The following is a 22,373-nucleotide window of genomic DNA, read 5'->3' as shown; positions in this document are numbered from 1 at the left end:
AAACAAAAGCTCTCTATATAGGGAATCTAAACGTCTGGTTTCAACTGGAAATAATGCTTTTTATAGTTACTTTTTTTAAAAATACAAAATGCAGTAGGACAGAAAATTTAGAAGTTGTGTGTCAATAAACCCATTATAATTGGAAGTTGTCACCTAACTTCTGGCCAGAAAATGACATCATCTCTCCCACCCCCCACCCCTCCTGCCAAAATTGTAGCCACCAGTGTTACTCTGCTGAAGGCTTCGGAGTGTGAGGAGATCTTTGAAGGTAATGATGACAAATACAAGGCGGTGTCGATCAGCACAGAGCCACCGGCGTACCTCAGGTATGTATTGCTTAAAGTTGCTTATGCTGAACATTGAAGTTTCGATTTACTTTATTTATTATTTTTTCAAATTTTTACCGTTAATCTTTTATTATGCTAAACATGCCGATCACCGAGTTTAAAAAAAGTATAACCGATCACAAATTGATCAAATTTGTTGTGTTGAAGCATTTAGATGACATTCCCCCACGAGGCAATTCAGTTTTGCACAGGTTGCAAATGGCTTTCGTGTTGTCTGTCTCAGACACCGCAAAAACTCCCACGGCATGTTTTTTCACCGACAAGATTTGAATAATATAATTTCTTATGAAAGCCCTATGTCTTGCATCAAAACAGAATTTTTATAATCTTTGTCAGCTTATACAAAGTGGGATAACTTTGAAAAAATTGAGAACAGGTGTTAATACAGAGCTGTCAAATGTTACGGATTGTCCATATTTTGTTACATAAATGACTCCGGTTTCCTCCCACATCCCAAAGACATGCGTGGTAGGTTAATTGACGACTCTAAATTGCCCATAGGTGTGAATGTGAGTGCGAATGGTTGTTTGTTTATATGTGCCCTGTGATTGGCTGGGAACCAGTTCAGGGTGTACCCCGCCTCCTGCCCGATGATACCTGGGATAGGCTCCAGCACGCCCGCGACCCTTGTGAGGATAAGCGATTCAGACAGTGGATGGCTGGATGGAAATATTGAAGCCATAATTTAAAGATTCTGATTATAGAGTGGCGGCACGGTGGATGACTGGTTAGAGCGTCAGCCTCACTGTCATGAGCACAAGTGAAAAACATACATGGCAAAAAAAAATAGCTGACAAAGTAACAAAAATTGTTCCGTTCAAAAGTGGTATAGTGAACAATAATTCTGTAGATGGTGTTTACCCTAATTTAATGTTTTCCTGAGAAACTCCAGGCATAATCTGAACACTTCTTTTCCTGTCCAAGGGAGCAGAAAACCAAAAGAAGCAGTCAATGGGTCCCAACGCTGCCCAACAGCTCCCACCATTTAGATGCAGTGCCTTGTTCCACTACCATCAACCGCAACCGAATGGGTCGGGACAAGAAGAGGACCTTCCCACTGTGGTATGAAGAAGCAAAACTTGCGATTGTGCTCGTCAGTCTTTGGTTTGATTGTTTATAAGCAGTTAATTGTCGGGGTAGGGTGTAGAGGTGGGCGATATATATCGCCTACGATATTATCGTGAAAATTGCTTTAAAGATCTGTAATTTTACATGATCGAGTATTCATACTGTCTGGAAATGAAAGAAACCGAATGGGTGCATGGACGGCAGAGGAGGAGGAGAGAAAAAGAAGTGCATGAAAGTCCTCACTCCCTGAATTTGCAGACATGATTCAATCATGTGACTCAATGGCAAGAAAAACACTACATGATTTCCCATTTTACGCATTTTAGCGGATGATTTAATAGCGAAACAAGGGTCCACATCCCGAGGCTGGAAATGGTTAGAATTTGACAAGACTGAAGTAGGTCTAACTGTTGTATCTAACGTGCCAAAAAACGGTCGCAGTGAAGAAAGCATTTCAACCACAAATCTGTTCCACCAAACAAACCATACGAAAGAGTATGAGGAATACGTAAAAGAACAACACAAGCACGACTACCACCTAAAGAGAGAATAAATCTGCAGAAAACACTCACCGAGTAATTTAGCCAACACGTGCCACATGACAAAGGAAGTAAACATTGTCAAGACATCACGAATGCCATCAACTACATTTCTTTTTTGCGGAGTTCTAGCCAAATTTCTATGGCAGTGTGTGCAGTCTTGACAACCTTGTTTAAAATATTTAATTAGGTTTACATTTTGATGTCATTTTAATTTTAATTTAATTGACATTTTTTCGACAAAAGCGTTACTAAAATACTATTGTCCAAACCTGATTTGGCATATTCTCCTGTGATTAATATACAGCCTGGACATAACTTGAAGTTATTAAATATTATATATTATTAAATATTGCTATATATTATTTTGCAATGTTTTGGCAAAGATGTATGAAGCGCTTTGAAAAATACACAAGAGCTTTTGTTCTGAAACCCTGTGTCTATCAACAACTGTCCTGGGAAGTAAGTAGATATTTACAGCAGTAGAAAAGGTGGAGTTCCTGGAGACACTGAGAACAAGGCGAGACGTGCTCCGACACCGCCAGAGACAGCGAGATTTCCCAGACAAAATTTTGGTGGCTACGCTGCAAAATCAGATTAGCAACCCCGGGACTCTTCATCCACTTTATTCCTCTTAATGTGGGGCTGTTATTGATTACTTTTTTCCAATCCCTGCTGACACCAAGATACAATCGTGGAGACACTCAAAGATTTAATCGACGGATCTTTCGATCGCTTTGTCATACAAACTAGCAGATCCCACCATGACGACCGCACCAACCCGCTGAAAAGACGGGAGGCTAACTCGTCTACTAGCACTGAAGATCTGAAACTCAGCCGACCCGACGCCCATATTCAAGTCCTCTCTTCCATTGACAAGAAGCTATCATTTCTCCATCTATTACACCAGGAGATTAAGGAGCTCGTAACCAGTCAGAGAGCTAAAAGAAGACGTTGAACTTCAGTCAGCCATGAAAGCGATGACAACGGAGGTAGAAGTTCTCAAGAAAGAAAGGGGGGAGGAGGGGTCAAAGAAGCAATGGTGGATTCACAGTCAAGAAGCATGCGCGAGAACCTCTTCTTTTCCAGCATTTTCGAGAGTTTCTGTTCCCGTTAATTTAAACCCAAACATGTACCAATCTGTACTTTAGTAGACCGCAAGTTGGACTTAAATTGCGTGGAACACAATTTAGGCAGGCCGGTCAATCTCTCGAACTTTTGTCCGGTCCGTAGGGGGAACTGGTGGATTCGAGGGAAAAAGGAGAAGAAAAAAAACCAAGAAAAAGAATTCGGGCGGCCGAAGCCCGTGGGTGGCACTGGTCACAAGACGCTCGGAGCAGATGTGCGCTTCCCGTTTCCCTCCCAACAGAGCTTTGTCCGTGAGCTACCCAGGGACACGAAAGGGTAGCAATTAATTAGTAGCTCCCTTTTGGAAACGAAACCATGAAGTAATTGTTTTCAATTAACGTGAGGCAGTGTTTAAATCAAGTTACGTTGTGTAGGGAAAGTCTGCAAAAGGAAGTTGGCGTTATTGCATTAGCAATGCAGCGCCCTTCGTTGGTACAGCTTGTTGTAATCACACCACTAAAGATGACACCCAGCAACCCCCAGTCTCGTGCTGTTCCGCATACCTGCCTTGGCTGCCCGCTGAGTCAGTCTGCATACACGACATCTAAGGAAACCCGTGTCTGTTTATCAAAGAAGAAGCACGAGGAGGCTCAACTTCGCTCACAGACGCTAAATTAATAACCAGCCAGTCCCAAGTAGCATCAAAGCTGAGACACAGATACCTGGTTTCTCACCCGGACGCTAAATTAATTAACTTCCACACCCAGCCAGCCTGAAGAGTCTCACCAACAAAGATTTATTTTTCCCGCTGTTTTCAGTGACATTTGTTCCTCCTGTCTGGGACAATGGATGGAGCACTAGGGACACAGGTAGTAGAAATATACTGCAACCGCGGATTATCTCATCACAATCTTCACTGGATTTGAATGTTATATAATATTTTAAGAAGTTTGCATGAACGCCACCAGCGGAACCAGCGCTATAGCGCCACTAGTGATTTTATTTCTGCAAATTTGAATGTCTGATGTCAAATCTGTTTATCAACTGAACCGGATGAAATGTTTGTGTGTTCTCAACAACCACATTCAATTGAAACATTTGTTACGATTAAAGAGGATGTGCTCATGACAATGCAAGGCTGGAAAATGGTCTCGTTATCTTAAATCCAATAATTAATATTTTATCCCACTGGTTTTATAACAAAAATAATCCTAAAATGGAAAAGTAACATTCAGAGGCGGTCCATCTTCCCTTTTGGTCCCGGAGGCGGGGGGAAAAGGGGGAGAATCATCCCCTTGGCGGCTGGCCATAAAGGCCGGAGCCCCCCTTTGTTGGGGGCTCTCGTTCGACCAACTTACCACAGACTGGCTCAGCCAGCTTGCCCCACCTCGCACCACGAGGATACATCGGACTCTTCCCCGCCGCAGGGTATCCTGCCAGCGCTCCGAGCTACCCTTTTTGGGTGCCTGGGCAAACTCCGTGGGGGAGGGAAGCGGGCAGCACACGTCTGTTTTAAACGTCTTGCGAACAGCGATATATGGGCTTCGGCCGTCCTGCCTGGAAACGTGTTTGTTTTTCCTGCTCTTCTTTTTCTTCCTTCCTACTTTCCCGCCAATTCCACCTGTTCCCCTGAAACATTCGCGAGCTTGACCAAACTGGAGTTCATGACCACAGATGTCAGGGTGACAATCCTGTAGTCATTCAGACCTGAGATTGTAGGTTTCTTGGGGACTGGAATGATGGTGGAGCGTTTGAAAAAACAGGATGGTACTTCGCACAGTTCCAGAGATCTATTGAAGATCTGAGTGAAGACTGGAGCGAGCTGGTCCGCGCAGACTTTGAGGCAGGATGGGGACACATGGTCTGGGCCTGCCGCTTTGATTCCTTGCAAATGTATGTTGAGGAACATTGTCGATAAACTGTTTTACTATTTTCTCACGCACTTGTTCACAAAGAGGTGAACCTCGCCCCATATTTGCTGAGCAATTCAGGGAAGCTCCTTTTATACCCAATCATGGCACCCACGTGTTCCCAATGAGCCTGTTCACCTGTGGGATGTTCCAAACAGGTGTTTAATGAGCATTCCTCAACTTTCTCAGTCTTTTTTGCCACCTATCTCAGCTTTTTTGGAACGTGTTACAACCATAAAATTCTAAGTTAATGATTATTTGCTAAAAACAATAAAGATTATCAGTTTGAACATTAAATATCTTGTCTTTGTTGTGTAGTCAATTAAATATAGGTTGAACATGATTTGCAAATCATTGTATTCTGTTTTTATTTATGTTTAACACAATGTCCCAACTTCATTCGAATTGGGGTTGTATATCCATCCATCCATATTCTTTCTTTGTATATATATATATATATATATGTATTTATTTATTTATTTAATTTTTTGCTGAATTTCCACCAGCACCTTGTAGGTTAATGGCGGTGGTGGCGGACGTTCTGTATGTACAATTGTTGGGACTGTGTGCAATTAGTTCTTTGGGGTCCCAATTGTGTGTAATTGTGAAACCATATTAATGTACAGTATAAACTCCCCATCTGTATGTTTATTAGCCCCTGCATTCAATAATGGAGAATGCGATCAGCACATAATCCGTTTTGAGTTTGATTATACTCATCAACTATATAGCACTTGAAAAGAATTACTAGTTTCAGTTTGTTTTTATATCCCCTGACTCTGCATGATACTGCATGTTATTGAAAAGACCTTGCTGAAATGCTGTCTCCATTTAGCTTTGATGATCATGATCCTGCTGTGATCCATGAGAATGCTGCCCAAGTAGAGGTGCTGGTTCCTATTCGTCTTGACATGGAGATAGATGGCCAAAAACTCAGAGATGCTTTCACATGGAATATGAATGGTATAGCTAATTGCTGGTAACATTTTATTAAGAAGAAATGAATAAATAAACTTTAAGTTCCTTCCCCAACAGAAAAACTGATGACCCCAGAGATGTTTGCAGAAATTCTGTGTGATGACTTGGACCTGAATCCTCTGACCTTTGTCCCTGCCATCACCTCAGCCATACGCCAGCAGATTGAGTCATACCCCACTGACAGCATTTTAGAGGAGCAGGCAGACCAGAGAGTCATAATCAAGGTGGGTTCCGATGCATAGTAAAGTTTCAACAATTTAAAACCGTTCCCAGCAGTCTTAATGTCTCCCCAAAGTCATTTTCCCATTTTGTTTCTAAAGACATTAAATGTTTGAAAATAAGTGCCGAAAATGTGCAAAGACTGAGAACAATGTGAATTGATGAGACATAACTCAAAACTCTTTTACACCATCTCAGCTGGCCGAATTTTTGGGGTGGGGCTAAAAACTAGCCCTGTGACGAAAGCAGGATGGGGCATATACTGTACTTTATGGCATGAGTCCCCAGCCCTACTATATAAACACCAAGCGCCCTTATCCCATGCAGTGGCTATTCGGCGGAATTGCCACTTCCTTATTCATAATATCCTGGCCCAGTTCTACCAGTATAGTGTGCAGTTACCATCAAACTATGCCCACAACTCAAACAAATATATCTTCCCTGAAGTGAAATATGTTTTGTGTTATTTGTGTTTGTACCGTCTGGCCCCACACGTTGCGTAGCGAGGCAGCGGAGAACCGGAAAGATTTGCCCCCCTGCGGCCCCTTGCCAGCCCTCCAGCAGTTAGAGGAGTAAAGTGCATTGGCAACTCCCTTCCTCCTTGACCATTTCCGAGGGCATTAAATACTATTGGTTTATCCAGTAGCTGCCTGTTAATGGCAGGAAAGAGGTAATTGTCAAGCTGAGACACATCTCATCGTGCCAAAAGGGACACTGAATTACTCCCATCTAGTGTTGAAATGTGTTTTTTACATCCAAACCAGCAGTGCCATCTTGCGCCTCAGTTTATTCATCCATCCATTTTCATTACCGCTCATCTTCACTAGGGTCGCGGGCTGCTGGAGCTATTCCAGCTATCTTCGGGGGGGAGGCGGGGTATACCCTGAACCAGTCGCCAGCCAATCACAGGGCACATAGAAAGAAACAACCAGTTGCACTCACATTCACACCTACGGGCAAACATGACTCTATGTGTTTGGGATGTGGGAGGAAACTGGAGTGTGAGGAGAAAAAACACCCAGGCACAGGGAGAACATGCGAACTCCACACAGGCGGACCCGGGATTTGAACCCAGGTCCCCAGAACTGTGAGGCAGATGTGCTAACCAGTCGTACCCATGCCGGCGCGCCTGAGTTTAATTAATGACATATGGGATTTTTTTTATACTTGAAATGCTAAGAATACGAAGAAGAATAATGTTAAATTTAAACTGAAATTAGTTTTTTCTTGTCTCACTGAAAGTATTTCGAGACAAGAAAATACAGTTTGTTACTAAATGTGAATTGAAAAAAATAAAGCAGTTCCATCCATCCATGTTCCATACCGCTTATCCTCACTGGGGTCGCTGGTGTGCTGGAGCCTATCCCAGCTGACTCTGGGTGAGAGGGAGGGTACACCCTGAACCGGTCCCCAGACAATCCGCAGGTTCTCACAGCCATCTATGAAGCGTCGGTCCTGATTATGCTAGGCCTCACCGCCACAGTTTAGTAGATTTTGGTTGAAATGCTAACCACGCTTCTTTAAAGCTGCTCCCTCCCTATTGACTTGTTGCACTTAGAATAACCTAGGATATTTAGACAGTCTTGGCACGACAGTCAGGACCCGTTGTTGTTAAAATTATAGCCGAAACAACCTTTTAAGAATTGGGGTAAAGTATTTATGAGGTGTGTGGATAAAGTCTTATTTCTGCTCACATTAATAACAAATGTGCTCATTGCTCTTAAAACAAAAGGTAGATTTTTCCATAATCAGAAAAAGGCACTTTAATAGATATTGCCAAGGGCTAAAGCATCAAATAATAAAAAATTATGAAATCAACAAAAAGGAACTGTAAATGAAACATCGACTCACTCATAAATGAGAGAACATATTTCAGGCCAATTCACTGAGATGAAAACCAAAACAGTCCAAAATGTGAAAATTCAAAACATGAAAATAATGATGAAAATAAAAATACGAAATGAGTATTTGTGATGAGTAAATTACGAAATGAGTTTCTCCATGATCTCACCGAACTCCTCCCATACCCGAGTTTTTGGTTCAGCGACCATCAAAGCTGCATTCCGCTTGGCCAGCCGGTACCCATCAACTGTCTCAGGAGTCCCAACGGCCAAAAAAGCCCGATAGGACTCCTTCTTCAGCTTGACGGCACCTCTCACTGTTGGTGTCCACCAACGGGTTCGGGGATTGGCGCCACGACAGGCACCGACCACCTTACGGCCACAGCTCCGGTCGGCCGCCTCAGCAATGGAGGCGCGGAACATGGTCCACTCGGACTCGATGTCCCCCGCCTCCCCCGGAACATGAGCAAAGTTCTGTCGGAGGTGGGAGTTAAAACTCCTTCTGACAGGGGATTCTGCCAGACGTTCCCAGCAGACCCTCACAATACGTTTGGGCCTGCCAAGTCGGACAGGCATCTTCCCCCACCATCGGAGCCAACTCACCATCAGGTGGTGATCAGTTGACAGCTCCGCCCCTCTCTTCACCCGAGTGTCCAAGACATGCGGCCGCAAGTCCAATGACACGACCACAAAGTCGATCATTGAACTACGACCTAGGGTGTCCTGGTGCCAAGTGCATGCGTGAACACCCTTATGCTTGAACATGGTGTTCGTTTTGGACAATCCGTGATGAGCACAGAAGTCCAATAACAGAACACCGCTCGGGTTCTGATCGGGGGGGCCGTTCCTCCCAATCACGCCCTTCCAGGTCTCACTGTCATTGCCCACTTGAGCATTGCAGTCCCCTAGCAGAACGATGGAGTCCCCAGCGGGAGCGCTCTCCAGCACACCCTCAAAGGACTCCAAAAACGGTGGGTACTCTGAACTGCTGTTTGGTGCATAGGCACAAACAACAGTCAGGACCCGTCCCCCCACCCGAAGGTGGAGGGAGGCTACCCTCTCGTCCACCGAGGTGTGAACCCCAATGTACAGGCACAGAGCCGGGGGGCAATAAGTATACCCACACCTGCTCGGCTTACCTCACCATCGGCAACTCCAGAGTGGAAGAGAGTCCAACCCCTCTCAAGAGGACAAGTACCAGAACCCAAGCAGTGTGTGGGGGCGAGCCCGACTATATCTAGTCGGAACTTCTTGACCTCACACACCAGCTCGGGCTCCTTCCCTGCCAGAGATGTGACATTCCACGTCCCTAGAGCCAGCTTTTGTAGCCGGGGATCTGATCCCCAAGGTCCCTGCCTTCGGCCACCGCCCGGCTCACACTGCACCCGACCCCTATGGCCCCTCCCACAGGTGATGAGCCCATGGGAAGGGGTACCCACGTTACCCTTTCAGGCTTTGCCTGGCCGGCCGGGCCCCATGGGTACAGACCCGGCCACCAGGCGCTCGTCTTCGAGCCCCACCTCCAGGGCTGGCTCCAGAGGGGGGCCCCGGTGACCCGCGTCCAGGCAAGGGAAACCTACATCCATTTGTTTTGTTCATCATAGGGGTCTTTTAGCCGTGCTTTGTCTGGTCTCTCACCTTGGACCTGTTTGCCCTACATATATATGTATATATATGTGTAAAGAAAAAAACAAAACGCGCGCACACAGACTGTATAAGTTTTTTTTTTTCTCGTATGCCATCATCAGCATGCATGGTCATGTGCTTATATCCCCAAAAGAGGGTGCAAACAAATCAAGTGCTGGCAGGTGCTACAAGTGCCAAAGTTAGTGTAGTGCCCTGTATAATACGAATATACTTGTTATATTCACTTGTGAAGCGATTTCTGTGTTGAAGGCTTGAATCATTTCTATCTTGTTGTTTTTGCTTTTCTTTGCAGTATTCCACTTATTCTTAATTTCTGTGTCATGCACTTGAGTTTTCAGTGGTTAAAGGTTTAGATGGCCATTTGAGTGCATTTTCAGCATTATTGTCCAGTGTCTCTACCAGTTGGAAAAACTCTTTAACCGGTTGTTGTGTGTCATACATTTTAATTTAGACGTCTGCATGTTTTTTCTTGTTAATGCAGCTCAACATCCATGTGGGAAACATCTCACTTGTGGACCAGTTTGAATGGGACATGTCAGAACATGAGAACTCTCCTGAGTCCTTTGCTCTGAAGCTGTGTTCTGAATTGGGTCTTGGGGGGGAATTTGTGACCACTATTGCCTACAGCATTCGAGGACAGCTCAGCTGGCACCAGAGAACATACGCCTTCAGGTAACTTTCACACGTGTTTTAATTGTATTTTATATCCTCCACAGTTGCCCTAAATTACACTTGAGCTGCATAGAGAAAAACGTAATTATGCACAGGTCACTGTGATGTTTTTGACCTTAGTTTATTAAACATGCTTAAAACAGTCAATCAGTGTGCACAAAGATATGATAAGCAGTTAATAATGCATTTATATTTTGTGTATGTATTTCTGCACCTTTTGCAGAATTGTCACTGTACCAGATTATCGCTCTATTCCTCATTTCTAACTGCTCTAAATTGGGAGAGGACTGCGTCATTTGCACAATTGTCATCTTTCAGCATTACCACATTACTGGTAACCTTTCATTGCTCACTGATTGTCCATAGTGTGTTTTTATGTCTCAAAAGTATTTTTTTGTTAGAGCGGCTCCAACTATCGGAGAAAAATTCCTTGTGTTTTTGACATACCTGGCAAGTAAAGATGATTCTGATCAATTGAAACATTTCAGTAAGAAAATACAATCACATACTTAAATAAATAAAAATAATATAAAATGTAAAATCAAACATTTAAAGGGCTCCACACCAACTTTCTCAGTTGGTCGCACCAGCACGATTTAGTCGCACCTTTTTATAGGGCATGACCATGCATGATGCAGTCTTACGTAATTGGCATACCGAAGCTTCATATGAAATAAAGATTGACAGCGACTGGAGTTATATCTTGATTTTTGGTAACAATGGAGCTGCTTTCAAAACATTCAATAGATAAAATGACAACTAAATACTTGAAAATCAGATGACAAAGATGTTATGGGGTCAGTTAAAATTCATATTAGCATTGTTTATATGTTATGTAACACATGCACGTAACTTCCAGCAAGTTTTCAACTATAGTTGAGCCCTCCCCGAACATACCTGAAGCTCAAGACACCGGGCTGTAGTTACTCTATCCACCGCAAAAGGGCTACCGGAAGTAACGTTGCAATTGACAAACACAGTGCGCTCCACTCTATACGCAATGGCAAGCAATGTGTTGGAATATGAGGAGGAGGAGGATTTCAACTTAGAGGAGCACCCAACTGAACTTGGCATCGTCAAACCGTGCATGTTTGAGCCGATCAGAGGTCGGAACAGTAAAGACGACGAGCAGCCAAGTAGCAGCTGTACAACAGAAAAAGGGAGTGGCCACTGGCTCGATGTGACGGTATGTCAAAAGCATGTCTTTATACAGTCATGGGTTGAAATAAGGGCACCCCAGGGGTGCCAATATTTTTTAGCACGACCATACGTATTATATTCATATATGTTTCAGTGACACGGCACAAGCTTTTACATAGTATGCAGTAGTCCTATATATTGTGTGACCCTCGCTCGAGTTGCGTGACAGCACACCGCACAGAAAATCTTTGCCGTGTCTGTTGGCTTGTCATATAGGCAAAAGTACAGACGACAGTACTAAAAAGTACTGCGTGGGTCTTTTTTTCCTACTCCCCAGTGCATAGTAACCATAATAGTTGTAGGTATGTACAAGGAAATCCTCACCTCTGCCGCCGTGGCAGCGTGCTGGCTGCAAGATTTAGTTCTCTTGCTTGCGGTTGACGTCCCGATGGCCGTAGGAAAAATAGTTGACACTGCGGCTGGTTTCAGCCTCTACCTCTGTATCCAATGCTTTCTCTTAAGTCTTTCTCAAAATACATCGGTTCGAAGTCTAGCGGACATGCCACGCAAAAGATGCCACCCGGCACCCCAGCCTCGCACTACCGCCGCTCCCCGCCGACGTAGACTTTAACTGCAGAGTGACACGCAGACTCTAAACGGATCAAAACAATAAACTATTTTCAACAAGACAGACATTTGCTTTGCAATGCCGAGGCTAAGTGAGTCACGGCTGCCTGGCGCTTCAAAGCGAAGACCCAAGGATGCCGAGTTCGTCCCCGGACACTAAGTTAATTAACTCAGTCCTCTAGCACTTACAACAGTTCGTGTGTGTGTGTGTGTGTGTGTGTGTGTGTGTGTGTGTGTGTGTGTGTGTGTATATATATATATATATATATATATAGCATTTACAACAGTTCGAATGACTCATATTGCAATAGTCCGGTGCAATGACCATTGTGCAAAGGGCACCGAGACTTCAAGTAGTGTATGCAGTTTAAAGTGACGAGTAGCGCGATAATCTGGGACAATGTTGGTTGTGCAAATGTTGCAGATACTCCTCAATCAGTGTGCAAATGTGTGATCGTCAAGCCTCTGGATAACTGCAACGAGGATTGGCGCCCTGTAGAGGGCAACAATACCTTGAGGTGAACGTCTCTCCCTCAGATTGAAGAAGAAGAAGAAGAAGGAGGCGGGGTGGAAGAGACAAAGAGAGAAGGCAAACATAATGGTGGAAAAGAGAGAATACAAAATGAGAAAAATCTTTAAAAAAATATATATTTCGGTCCTAGAAATTTATTGTGCCAAGTCCAGAAAAATATTCCTGCGACCGACAGGAATGACACCTTAGATCGTGCGGGGGAATAAAGGATGACGCTCGAGGCCGATCACTTGGTTGCAAAGCTACCGCGCAAAATAGCGTCCCATAGATATGGCGAGATCCTCCCAGCCGCTTGCCAGCTGATTGTCTCCCGACCAGGATTTGAGTAAATGGGATCCCGAATCGTGATGACTGAACTCCGTCTGGATAGCCAGGCGAGCTTCATCCCGAGTTTCCTCCGACAAAGACAGACGAAGACGAAGGTAACTCGTTTGCAGCTCGCGTTGGCTACATTTAGCGAGCAAATACACTCTTTCAATCCTTGTTACATAAAAACATAATTTAGTCCCACTAGTTCACATTACAATGTAACATTTGTTGCCAGTACTGATTTGAATTTTCCATTTCGTCCATCTTGCAGGAATTCAACACCCGCGAGTCGAACATCTTTCAGGATTGTGACAAAGAAAAGTAATGTTTTTTTTTAACCTTGCAAAACACGTCATCGATAAAAAGTATTCTCGAGTAATCGTATGTCTTTTTTAAAAACTTACAGGTTATGCATCCAGCAGACCTTCGACTCCCATTCCAGTATGCAGTGCAAACAAAAAAGGGAATTGAAAGCTTTTTTTCTCTACGTCCCACGACAGCAATTTCAACAATGTATTTTTATAGTAATAGTTATATTTCTAAACTGCACAGGCTGTGCTTCAAGCAGAAGTAGAGACTGGTCTCAAGGAGAATGACAACCACACAAGATCCCATTCACTGCCACCGAAGAATAAAATCCATATGTGGATAAAACTTTCTAGATTTTATGCACAAGGTAATAAAAACCTGGACTATTGAGCAAATGGGAGAGGAGGAGAATTTGGAGGAAAGAGTGCAAGTGTGGGATCCCCATTTGTTCATGCATTTTTGTCTAATATAGGTTCTGTACAGTTATACTTGCAAATAAATTATTTTTCTGTCAAAAGTACTTTCTCAGTGTTGTTTTTATGTTCAGATGTTTGGAGATTTTCACTCAAGAAAAAAAAATATTGGTGTCAAAGTCGTTGTTCTGCTTGATGTGTCTGCTTTCACCAAAAGGCTTTTTTTCTCAGTTTTTTTTTTCTTCCGGAAACAGATTTGGCTGAAAGTAGCCTATGTTTGAGTGCTGATTACTAAAGAACGGTATAAGCGAGAGACAAACTTTTTTTTGTGATGAAAGAAGAGAGTCTGATCTTTCTTTTGGTGTTTACATCATCATAGTACACAATATTCTGTGGGGCTTGTAAAATCAGTGACATTGCTTGAAAATGCCTGGCAGTCTAGGGGTTGGTTCCCTGCTCAGGAACTGGAGGAAAAGAGTTATTTTGTAACCATTGGAAGTGTTCAATCTCATCGTATGGCAATGACCTATGGGGTCCCTCAAGGTGCAGTTCTTGGACCCCTCCTGTTCAGCCTGTATATGGTACCCTTGGGTCCAATTCTTCAGAACTTTAATTTTGACTATCATAGCTATGCAGATGATACACAATTATATCTAGCAGTCTCTCCAGATGACTACAGTTCAATTAAGGTGGTGTGTCACTGTCTGAAACAGATAACTGGATGAGCCAAAATTTTCTTCCAATTAAACCACAACAAAACTAAGATAATAGTTTTTGGCAATGAGGAAAAGAGGATTGCGTTTAGTAAATACCTGGAGTCACTCTCTTTAAAAACCAAAGACCAAGTCCGAAACCTTGGTGTTCTGATAGATTCCGACCTGACTTTCAACAGTCATATCAAATCCTTTACTAAAACTGCCTTCTACCATCTGCAGAACATATCCAGAGTGAAGGCTTGCATGTGTCAACCAGACCAGGAGAAGCTCATCCATGCTTTTATCTCAAGTAGACTTGACTATGGTAATGGTCTTCTGACTGGACTCCCTCGAAACAGCATTAAACAGCTGCAGCTCATTCAGAATGCTGCAACTCTGGTTCTGACCTAAACAAAGAGGTCAGAGCATATTACTCCAATTCTAAAGTCTTTACACTGGCTTCCCTTCAGCTTTAGAATAGATTTTAAAGTTCTGCTACTTGTCTATAAATCACTAAATGGTACATGTCCTGAATACATGAAAGAAATGCTAATGGAATATAAACCCAGTAGGGGTCTGAGATCGACAGACTCGGGTCAAATAGTGGACCACAGAGTCCAAAGCAAACATGGTGAAGCAGCATTTAGCTATTATGCTGCACACAAATTGAATAAGTTGCAAACAGAGGTTACGTCAGCTCCAAGTGTGCATGTTTTTAAGACCAGGTTAAAAACTGGTCAGTACTGCTTGTACTATTAGTTTTTTTCCTCTTAGTTTTTAATGTTTATAAGGTGGTTTTTTTCTCTGTTTTTAAATGCATTTAATCATGTAAAGCACATGGATTTACCTTGTGTATGAAATGCGCTATATAAATAAATTTGCTTTGTTTTGTTTTGCTTATCCCAGTTGACTCTGGTCAAGAGGTAGGGTACACCCCGAATTGGTCGCCAGCCAATCGCAGGGCACATATAAACAATAAACCATTTTACACATAGATAAACGACCATTCACACCTACAGGGAATTCAGAGTCTTCAATTAACGTGAAACGGATGTTTTTCGGATGTGGGAGGAAACCTGAGTAACTGTGTCTTCAGAACTGTGAGGCAAATGTGCTAATCAGTCGTCCACTGTGGCACCGCCCTCATCCATGTCTTGTATTATTCTAACATACTTCTTTGCCATTCCCGACCTCCGCATGCTGTACCACAGTTCCCCTCTGGGTATTATGTCAGTGCCTATCGCTAGTTCTACAAAGATACAATGAAACTCTTTCTGACCTTCACTGTACTTCTCTATCAACACCCTCAAGAAAGTTCATGGATCTGTGGTACTGTTAAGTGTTCCCTACAGCTGTTTCCATTCTTTTTGCCAAGTCTACCACCATCTGTCCCTCCAAGTTCCTTTCTTTGATGCCAAACCTACCCATCACTTCTTCATCACCCCTGTTTCCTTCATCAACATGTCCATTACAGTCTGCACCAATCACGACTCTGTCTGGGATACTCAGAACTACTTCTTTCACCTCTAGGTCACATCCTATATGTGGGGCATAACCACAAGCAAGAATGGGAAAGAATTCCACCTACAAAACTTCAACAATTAGTGTCCTCAGTTCCCAAACGTTCATTGAATGTTGTTAAAAGAAAAGGTGATGTAACACAGTGGTAAACATGACCCTGCCCCAGCTTTTTTGGAACATGTTGCAGCCATAAAATTCTAAGTTAATGATTATTTGCTAAAAACAATGGTTTATCAGTTTGAACATTAAATATTTGGTCTTTGTAGTGTATTCAATTAAATATAGGTTGATTATGAACATGATTTCAAAATCATTGTATTCTGTTTTTATTTATGTTTAACACAGCGTCCCAACTTCATTGGAATTGGGGTTGTAAATCATTTCATATCTACAACAATGAAACATTAGATATAAGTGTTGCATGCGGCTGTAGTGCTTTACCCTTTGGAGAAAGGACAGGAAAAGACAGAACAGGACGAGGACAGGAGAAGAGTGTGTTTGGTGGGATTGACTATGTAAATTATAAAAGTCTTGGGGACAAGAATGTGAGTGAGGGGATACACATGCAATTTGCATATTCATAAATTATTTGTCGCAATAAGTGAGTGGCCCCACACCCGGTGAAATAGTCTCAGGGGTGTGTGCCTGTGGACACACGCAAGTTAATTGACACCGTTTTGCATACACAAAGCCTTGAGCAGCCTGGTGGACAGGACACGTCCCACACCAAAGGACCCGGGGTGGTCCGCTGACCCCACCGAGGTGCCCCGACAACTGGCCACCCGGTGGAGGCCGCAGGGACCCAATGCCACCCCCCAAGTCAGCAGACCGCACAGCCACGGGAAGAGGAAGAGGTGACCGCAGCGGGACGCGAGGAACAGACAGAAGAGGAGGAAGCAGGCCCGAGGAGCGACGGGGGGGGCCCCGCCGCTCCACCAGCAGCCTGAGTGGGGGACACAGGAGGGCGCCAGCTCCTCAGTTGAAGTGGAAGAATCAGCGTTTTTCCTCTTCAGCGGCAGCTCGACGCTCAGATCCTCTATGACAGACGAGTTGGTGTTGACGTAGCTGCGGGGATCGCAAGTGGCTCTCTACGGGTTGCCGCTGCTAGCGAAGCTGGCGAAGGAAAAGAGAAAAGAACGAAGCGACCATCCGCCGCTGAAAAAGAAAAAAAGACTTGTGAAAAAAGAAATTTTGTCTTGTAATGGTTGCCTTTCCAAGTCTATGTAAGGGGCCCCGCCATGTTTTTTGTCTTCAGAAATCACACAATGTCTCGGGTTGTCACAGCTCACCCATTGTCCTACCTCAGAAAAGGCCCTTCTGACAACTACTTTGGTTTGACTCAGTTTTGTATCCGCTTTGTCCATATATGGTTAAGACCGCCCCATTTCCTCTGATTGGTTGCCTCTGTGTAGAAGACCCACTTGTGAGAGTACATGTGTTTATGTTGACAGTCCTGGCTCGATAGCAGAGAGTTAGGTAGAGTTCTTCCCTAGTGATATACTGTAGATAAACTCAAGAAATTCGGATGACCTGATTTCAGGCCTCTTGGCAGACTTTTACATGTTTACTCAGGCACCATAAAGCCAATACAACAATTGATTCATTCAAGTAAACCCCCCAAATGTTTTTTTTTCGAGACAGTGGAGCCGCCTGGGAGCCAAACACTGATATTTAAGTTTTTCCGCTGAGCCGCACTTGGTGGACATGCAGGCTGGACAAACTCTGTGCTCGCCGAGCGTACGTCCCCGGGCCAAAGCAATGAAGAAATCAAGCCCGGCTTTTTGTCTAGTTATACGTTCACATATAAATATTTGCAATGAACAGTCTTTTGTTATTATGCAAACACATTTACAGCTACCAAATACTTCACACTGCTGCATTTAAAAACTAAGAGCTGTACATGAAGTCATGTATTTTTTACTTATCAAACCTTATCCAGGTAAGGTATTTGCTGTGCCAACCTGGCTCAAACAGCAGAGTAAAGCAACGCAAAAGAAAACCAAATACAAACTGTACAATATGATGTAGTAACAAGTTAAATATTATATTACATCATGGCACATGGTGAATAAAAGGCATGTGACCGGATGTTCTCTACAACTGGAGAAGTTGCAAGAAGAAAAATGTAATCGCCTGAATGCCAAGAAACTAGAAAAGCTTGTCTTTTTGAATAAATGTAGAAGCCGGCAGATGACTGTAGATGTGATTTATTGTTCTCAAATTTGTAGTGGAACTGTGTAACGCTTGAGGGTTATGTCCCTTTTGCATTTTCCAGCTGATAAATCACATCTTTAGTCATCTACAAGCTTCTGTTGCACAATCTATTTAGCTAGGTTATTTCAATAAAACAGAATATATTCTAATTTATTGAAATGTACTACCCCAATTCCAATGAAGTTGGGACGTTGTGTTAAACATAAAAACAATACGATTTGCAAATCATGTTCAACCTATATTTAATTAAATACACTACAAAGACAAGATATTTAATGTTCAAACTGGTAAACTTTATTGCTTTTAGAAAATAATCATTAACTTAGAATTTTATGGTTGCAAAAAAAAGATGGGACAGGGTCATGTTTACCACTGTGTTACATCACCTTTTCTTTAAATGACATTCGATAAACGTTTGGGAACTCATTCATTCATTCATTCATCTTCCGTTCCGCTTATCCTCACTAGGGTCTCGGGCGTACTGGAGCCTATCCCAGCAATCTTCGGGCGAGAGGCAGGGTACACGCTGAACTTGTCGCCAGCCAATCGCAGGCGTTTGGGAACTGAGGACACTAATTGTTGAAGATTTTTCAGTGGAATTCTTTCCCATTCTTGCTTGATGTACAGCTTCAGCTGTAAACAGTCCCGGACTTTACGCTTCATTATGCGGCACACATTTTCAATGGGAGACAGGTCTGGAATGCAGGAAGGCCAGTCTAGTACCCGCACTCTTTTACTATGAAGCCACGCTGTTGAAACACGTGCATAATGTGGTTTGGCATTGTCTTGCTGAAATAAGCAGGGGCGTCCATGAAAAAGACGTTGCTTGGATGGCAGCATATGTTTCTCCTAAACCTGTATGTACCTTACAGCATTAATGGTGCCTTCACAGATATGTAAGTTACCCATGCCATTGGCACTAACACAGCCCCATACCGTCACAGATGCTGGCTTTTGAACGTTGCGTCAATAGCAGTCCGGATGGTTCTTTTCCTCTGCCCCGGAGGACATGCCGTCCACAATTTGCAAAAACAATTTGAAATGTGGACTTGTCGGACCACAGAACACTTTTCCACTTTTCATCAGTCCATCTTAGATGAGCTCGGGCCCAGAGAAGCCGGCGGCGTTTCTGGGTGTTGATAAATGGCTTTTGCTTTGCATAGTAGCGTTTACGTTGCACTTATGGATGTAGCGCATTCCAATCGCTGACCAATTACAAGCGACGATCCCCCCAAGCTGAGAACAATAGCACACTAGCCAACGTCTTAAATACCTTCTACTACAGATTTAAAAAGGACACTTTCACACCGCACACCCACCCAGCCGCACCACCGACCACAATCACACCTCTGACTTAACCATCCACGAACAGGATGTGAGACGCATCTTCAAACAACAAAAGATTAACAAAGCGGCAGGCCCAGACCATGTGTCCCCATCCTGCCTCAAAGTCTGCGTGGACCTGTCTTCACACAGATCTTCAATAGATCTCTGGAACTGTGCGAAGTACCATCCTGTTTCAAAATTCCAGTCCCCAAGAAACCTACATTCTCGGGTCTAAATGACTACAGGCCTGTCGCCTTGACATCTGTGGTCATGAGGTGGTCCAGCACGAGACGTTCAAAGGACTTCAAGAGCGTCACAGGTCCCCTGCTGGACCCCCTTCAGTTTGCCTACCGAGCGAACAGGTCTGCGGATGATGCAGTCAACATGGGACTGCACTTCATCCTAGAACACCTCGACAGTGCAGGGACCTACGTGGGGATCCTGTTCGTGGACGTCAGCTCAGCGTTCAACACCATCATCCCAAATGTTGTGTCCTCTCTCCGCTGCTCTTCTCTCGCTACACGAACCCGGCTGTCAAACTCCTGAAGTTTGTCAGCTCAGCGTTCAACACCATCATCCCTGAACTCCTTTCCTCCAAGCTTCTCCAGCTCAGTGTCTCGCCTGCCATCTGCCGGTGGATTTACAGCTTTCTGACGGGCAGGACACAGCAGGTGAGGCTGGGGGAGACCACCTCATCCACACGCAGCATCAGCTGCAAGGTTGTGTCCTCTCCGCTGCTCTTCTCTCTCTACACGAACGACTGCACCTCAACGCACTCGGCTGTCAAACTCCTGAAGTTTGCAGGTGACACCACTGTCATCGGCCTCATCAACGACGGTGACGAGTCTGCATATCGACAGGAAGTGGAGCGGCTTGAGCTGTGGTGCGGCCGACACAACCTGGAGCTGAACATGCTCAAGACTGTAGAGATGATCGTGGACTTCAGGAGGCATCCTTCGCCACAGCTGCCCCTCACGCTTTCCAGCTGCCTTGTGTCAACTGTCGAGACCTTCAAGTTCCTGGGAATTACAGTCTCTCAGGACCTGAAGTGGGCGATCAACATCAACTCTGTCCTCAAAAAGGCCCAGCAGAGGATGTACTTCCTGCGGCTTCTGAGAAAGCACGACCTGCCACAGGAGCTGTTGAGGCAGTTTTACACAGCGGTCATCGAATCAGTCCTGTGTTCTTCCATCACAGTCTGGTTTGGTGCTGCTACAAAAAAGGACAAATTCCGACTGCAACGGAAAATCAAAACTGCTCACAAGATTGTCGGTACCCCTCTATCCACCCTTGAGGACTTGCACGCTGCCAGAACTAAGACAAGAGCGTGCAAAATCCTCTCGGACCCTCCACATCCCGGTCACCGGCTCGTCCAGCTCCTTCCCTCAGGTAGGCGCTACTGATCAATGCAAACTAGAACTAGCAGACATTCCAACAGCTTCTTCCCTCTTGCAATCAACTTCTTAAACAGCTAACCTACAGTTCCATTGCAACAGGCTGCTAATTTTTTTGTCTTGAGTTTGTTGTCACATTTCTGTTGGGCCAATTATACATTACTCGTGCACTCACTGTATTAGTCTCGCCAGTAGTCTCGCCACGTGTGTGTGTGTGTGTGTGTGTGTGTATATATATATATATATATATATATATATATATATATATATATATATATATATATACCTTTTGATATTATTGACCGAAAATGATGAAATCCCTAAATTCCTTGCAATTGTACGATGAGGAACATTGACCTTAAACTGTTCGATTATTTTCTCACGCACTTGTTCACAGAGGTGACCCTCGCCCCATCTTTTCTTGTGAATGACTGTGCAATTCAGGGAAGCTCCTTTTCTACCCAATCACGGCACCCACCTGTTCCCAATTAGCCTGTTCACCTGCGGGATGTTCCAAACAGGTGTTTCATGAGCATTTCTCAACTTTCTCAGTCTTTTTTGTCACCTGTCCCCGCTTTTTTGGAACGTGTTGCAGCCATAAAATTCCAAGTTAATTATTATTTGCTAAAAACAAAGTTTATCAGTTTGAACATTAAATGTATTGTCTTTGTAGTGTATTCAATTAAATATAGGTCAAACATGATTTGCAAATTATTGTATTCTGTTCTTATTTATGTATAACACAACGTCCCAACTTCCTTGGAATTGGGGTTGTACACGCACTGATGTTCTCGAGTTTTTTCCCCCCCATACAACATTATAGTCTTTTATTACTGCAATAGCAGCCGTGCATATTAATTATAACACCTTCTCATATTTTTTTTCCTTAGAGGGTCTGGAACATTCTTACTTGCTTGTTATATCTGACACACAACCCACTTGTCTTGAACTAATTGCTTCTGTCTTGTTAAAGTAGAGCCACCCAGTGTCAGAAGTACAATGCAAAGAAGCACAACCTTAATTTGTGCTGTATTAAAGAATTTCTATCACTGTGTTTCCAATGGCACTAATTTTACGTCAGATAAATCTCACACCACATCACCAAACCAAGATGTCACAAAAGGTTTAATTGACCACGGAGCTGATATAGTAGTCACGGGAAGCCATGACCTTTTCTGTTGTATGAATGGCAACAGGTGGATAGATTTATTTTACCTTCTGCCATCTAATGGAAGAGCAGTTACAGTAATTGCTCTGCCTGTCACTATACATTGCTGGGATAGAGAGAGGAACAAAGATATAATTGTGAAAATTATTTTCAGACAAATTAAGTGAAACGTGTAATTTCTCGGGCCACCCTGATGATATCTCACGGCACATTCGTGTGTCACGGTAGCCTGGTTGGAAATCACCGTTCCGAAATATGCCATGGGTAGGATTCTGGATGTGTGCTCGAAAGGAATTCAAGCTCCAGTTGAGGAAAAGTATGCCTTCAAAACTTGGTTGAGCTGTGCTGATATGTGTTGCCATGCACGACTTCCGCAAGTCTTAAAATGTCCTTAGATTTTGGAAAGGCTTCAGCCTATCACTTGTTCAGTTCAGCA

At 43.7% G+C, this 22,373-nt stretch overlaps 1 protein-coding gene across 3 annotated transcripts in view; it reads left to right on the top strand.

The window, feature by feature from the left end:
- The window catches only part of LOC133414016 (SWI/SNF-related matrix-associated actin-dependent regulator of chromatin subfamily B member 1-like), a 32,086-nt gene that overhangs the window by 3,415 nt on the left and 6,298 nt on the right, over nt 1-22,373 (top strand). Inside the window, exons 3-10 of one of the 3 annotated variants that reach the window (XR_009769947.1) lie at nt 218-326; nt 1,272-1,409; nt 5,768-5,895; nt 5,968-6,134; nt 10,099-10,289; nt 12,594-13,010; nt 13,169-13,218; nt 13,304-13,680. Coding sequence is in view for 2 of the 3 variants with exons in the window: in XM_061699049.1 (XP_061555033.1) it covers nt 218-326; nt 1,272-1,409; nt 5,768-5,895; nt 5,968-6,134; nt 10,099-10,289; nt 12,481-12,529 (782 nt within the window). In the remaining variant the exon portion in view is untranslated. Of the gene's footprint in view, nt 1-217; nt 327-1,271; nt 1,410-5,767; nt 5,896-5,967; nt 6,135-10,098; nt 10,290-12,480; nt 13,011-13,168; nt 13,219-13,303; nt 13,681-22,373 lie in introns of those variants that run through there. The other 2 variants (XM_061699049.1, XM_061699048.1) reach the window with 2 other exon arrangements.

Source organism: Phycodurus eques, chromosome 15 (genome assembly GCF_024500275.1).
Source record: "Phycodurus eques isolate BA_2022a chromosome 15, UOR_Pequ_1.1, whole genome shotgun sequence".
Classification (NCBI taxonomy): domain Eukaryota; kingdom Metazoa; phylum Chordata; class Actinopteri; order Syngnathiformes; family Syngnathidae; genus Phycodurus; species Phycodurus eques.
Note: the sequence above shows the minus strand (reverse complement) of the source record. Positions and strands in the feature narration are given on the sequence as shown.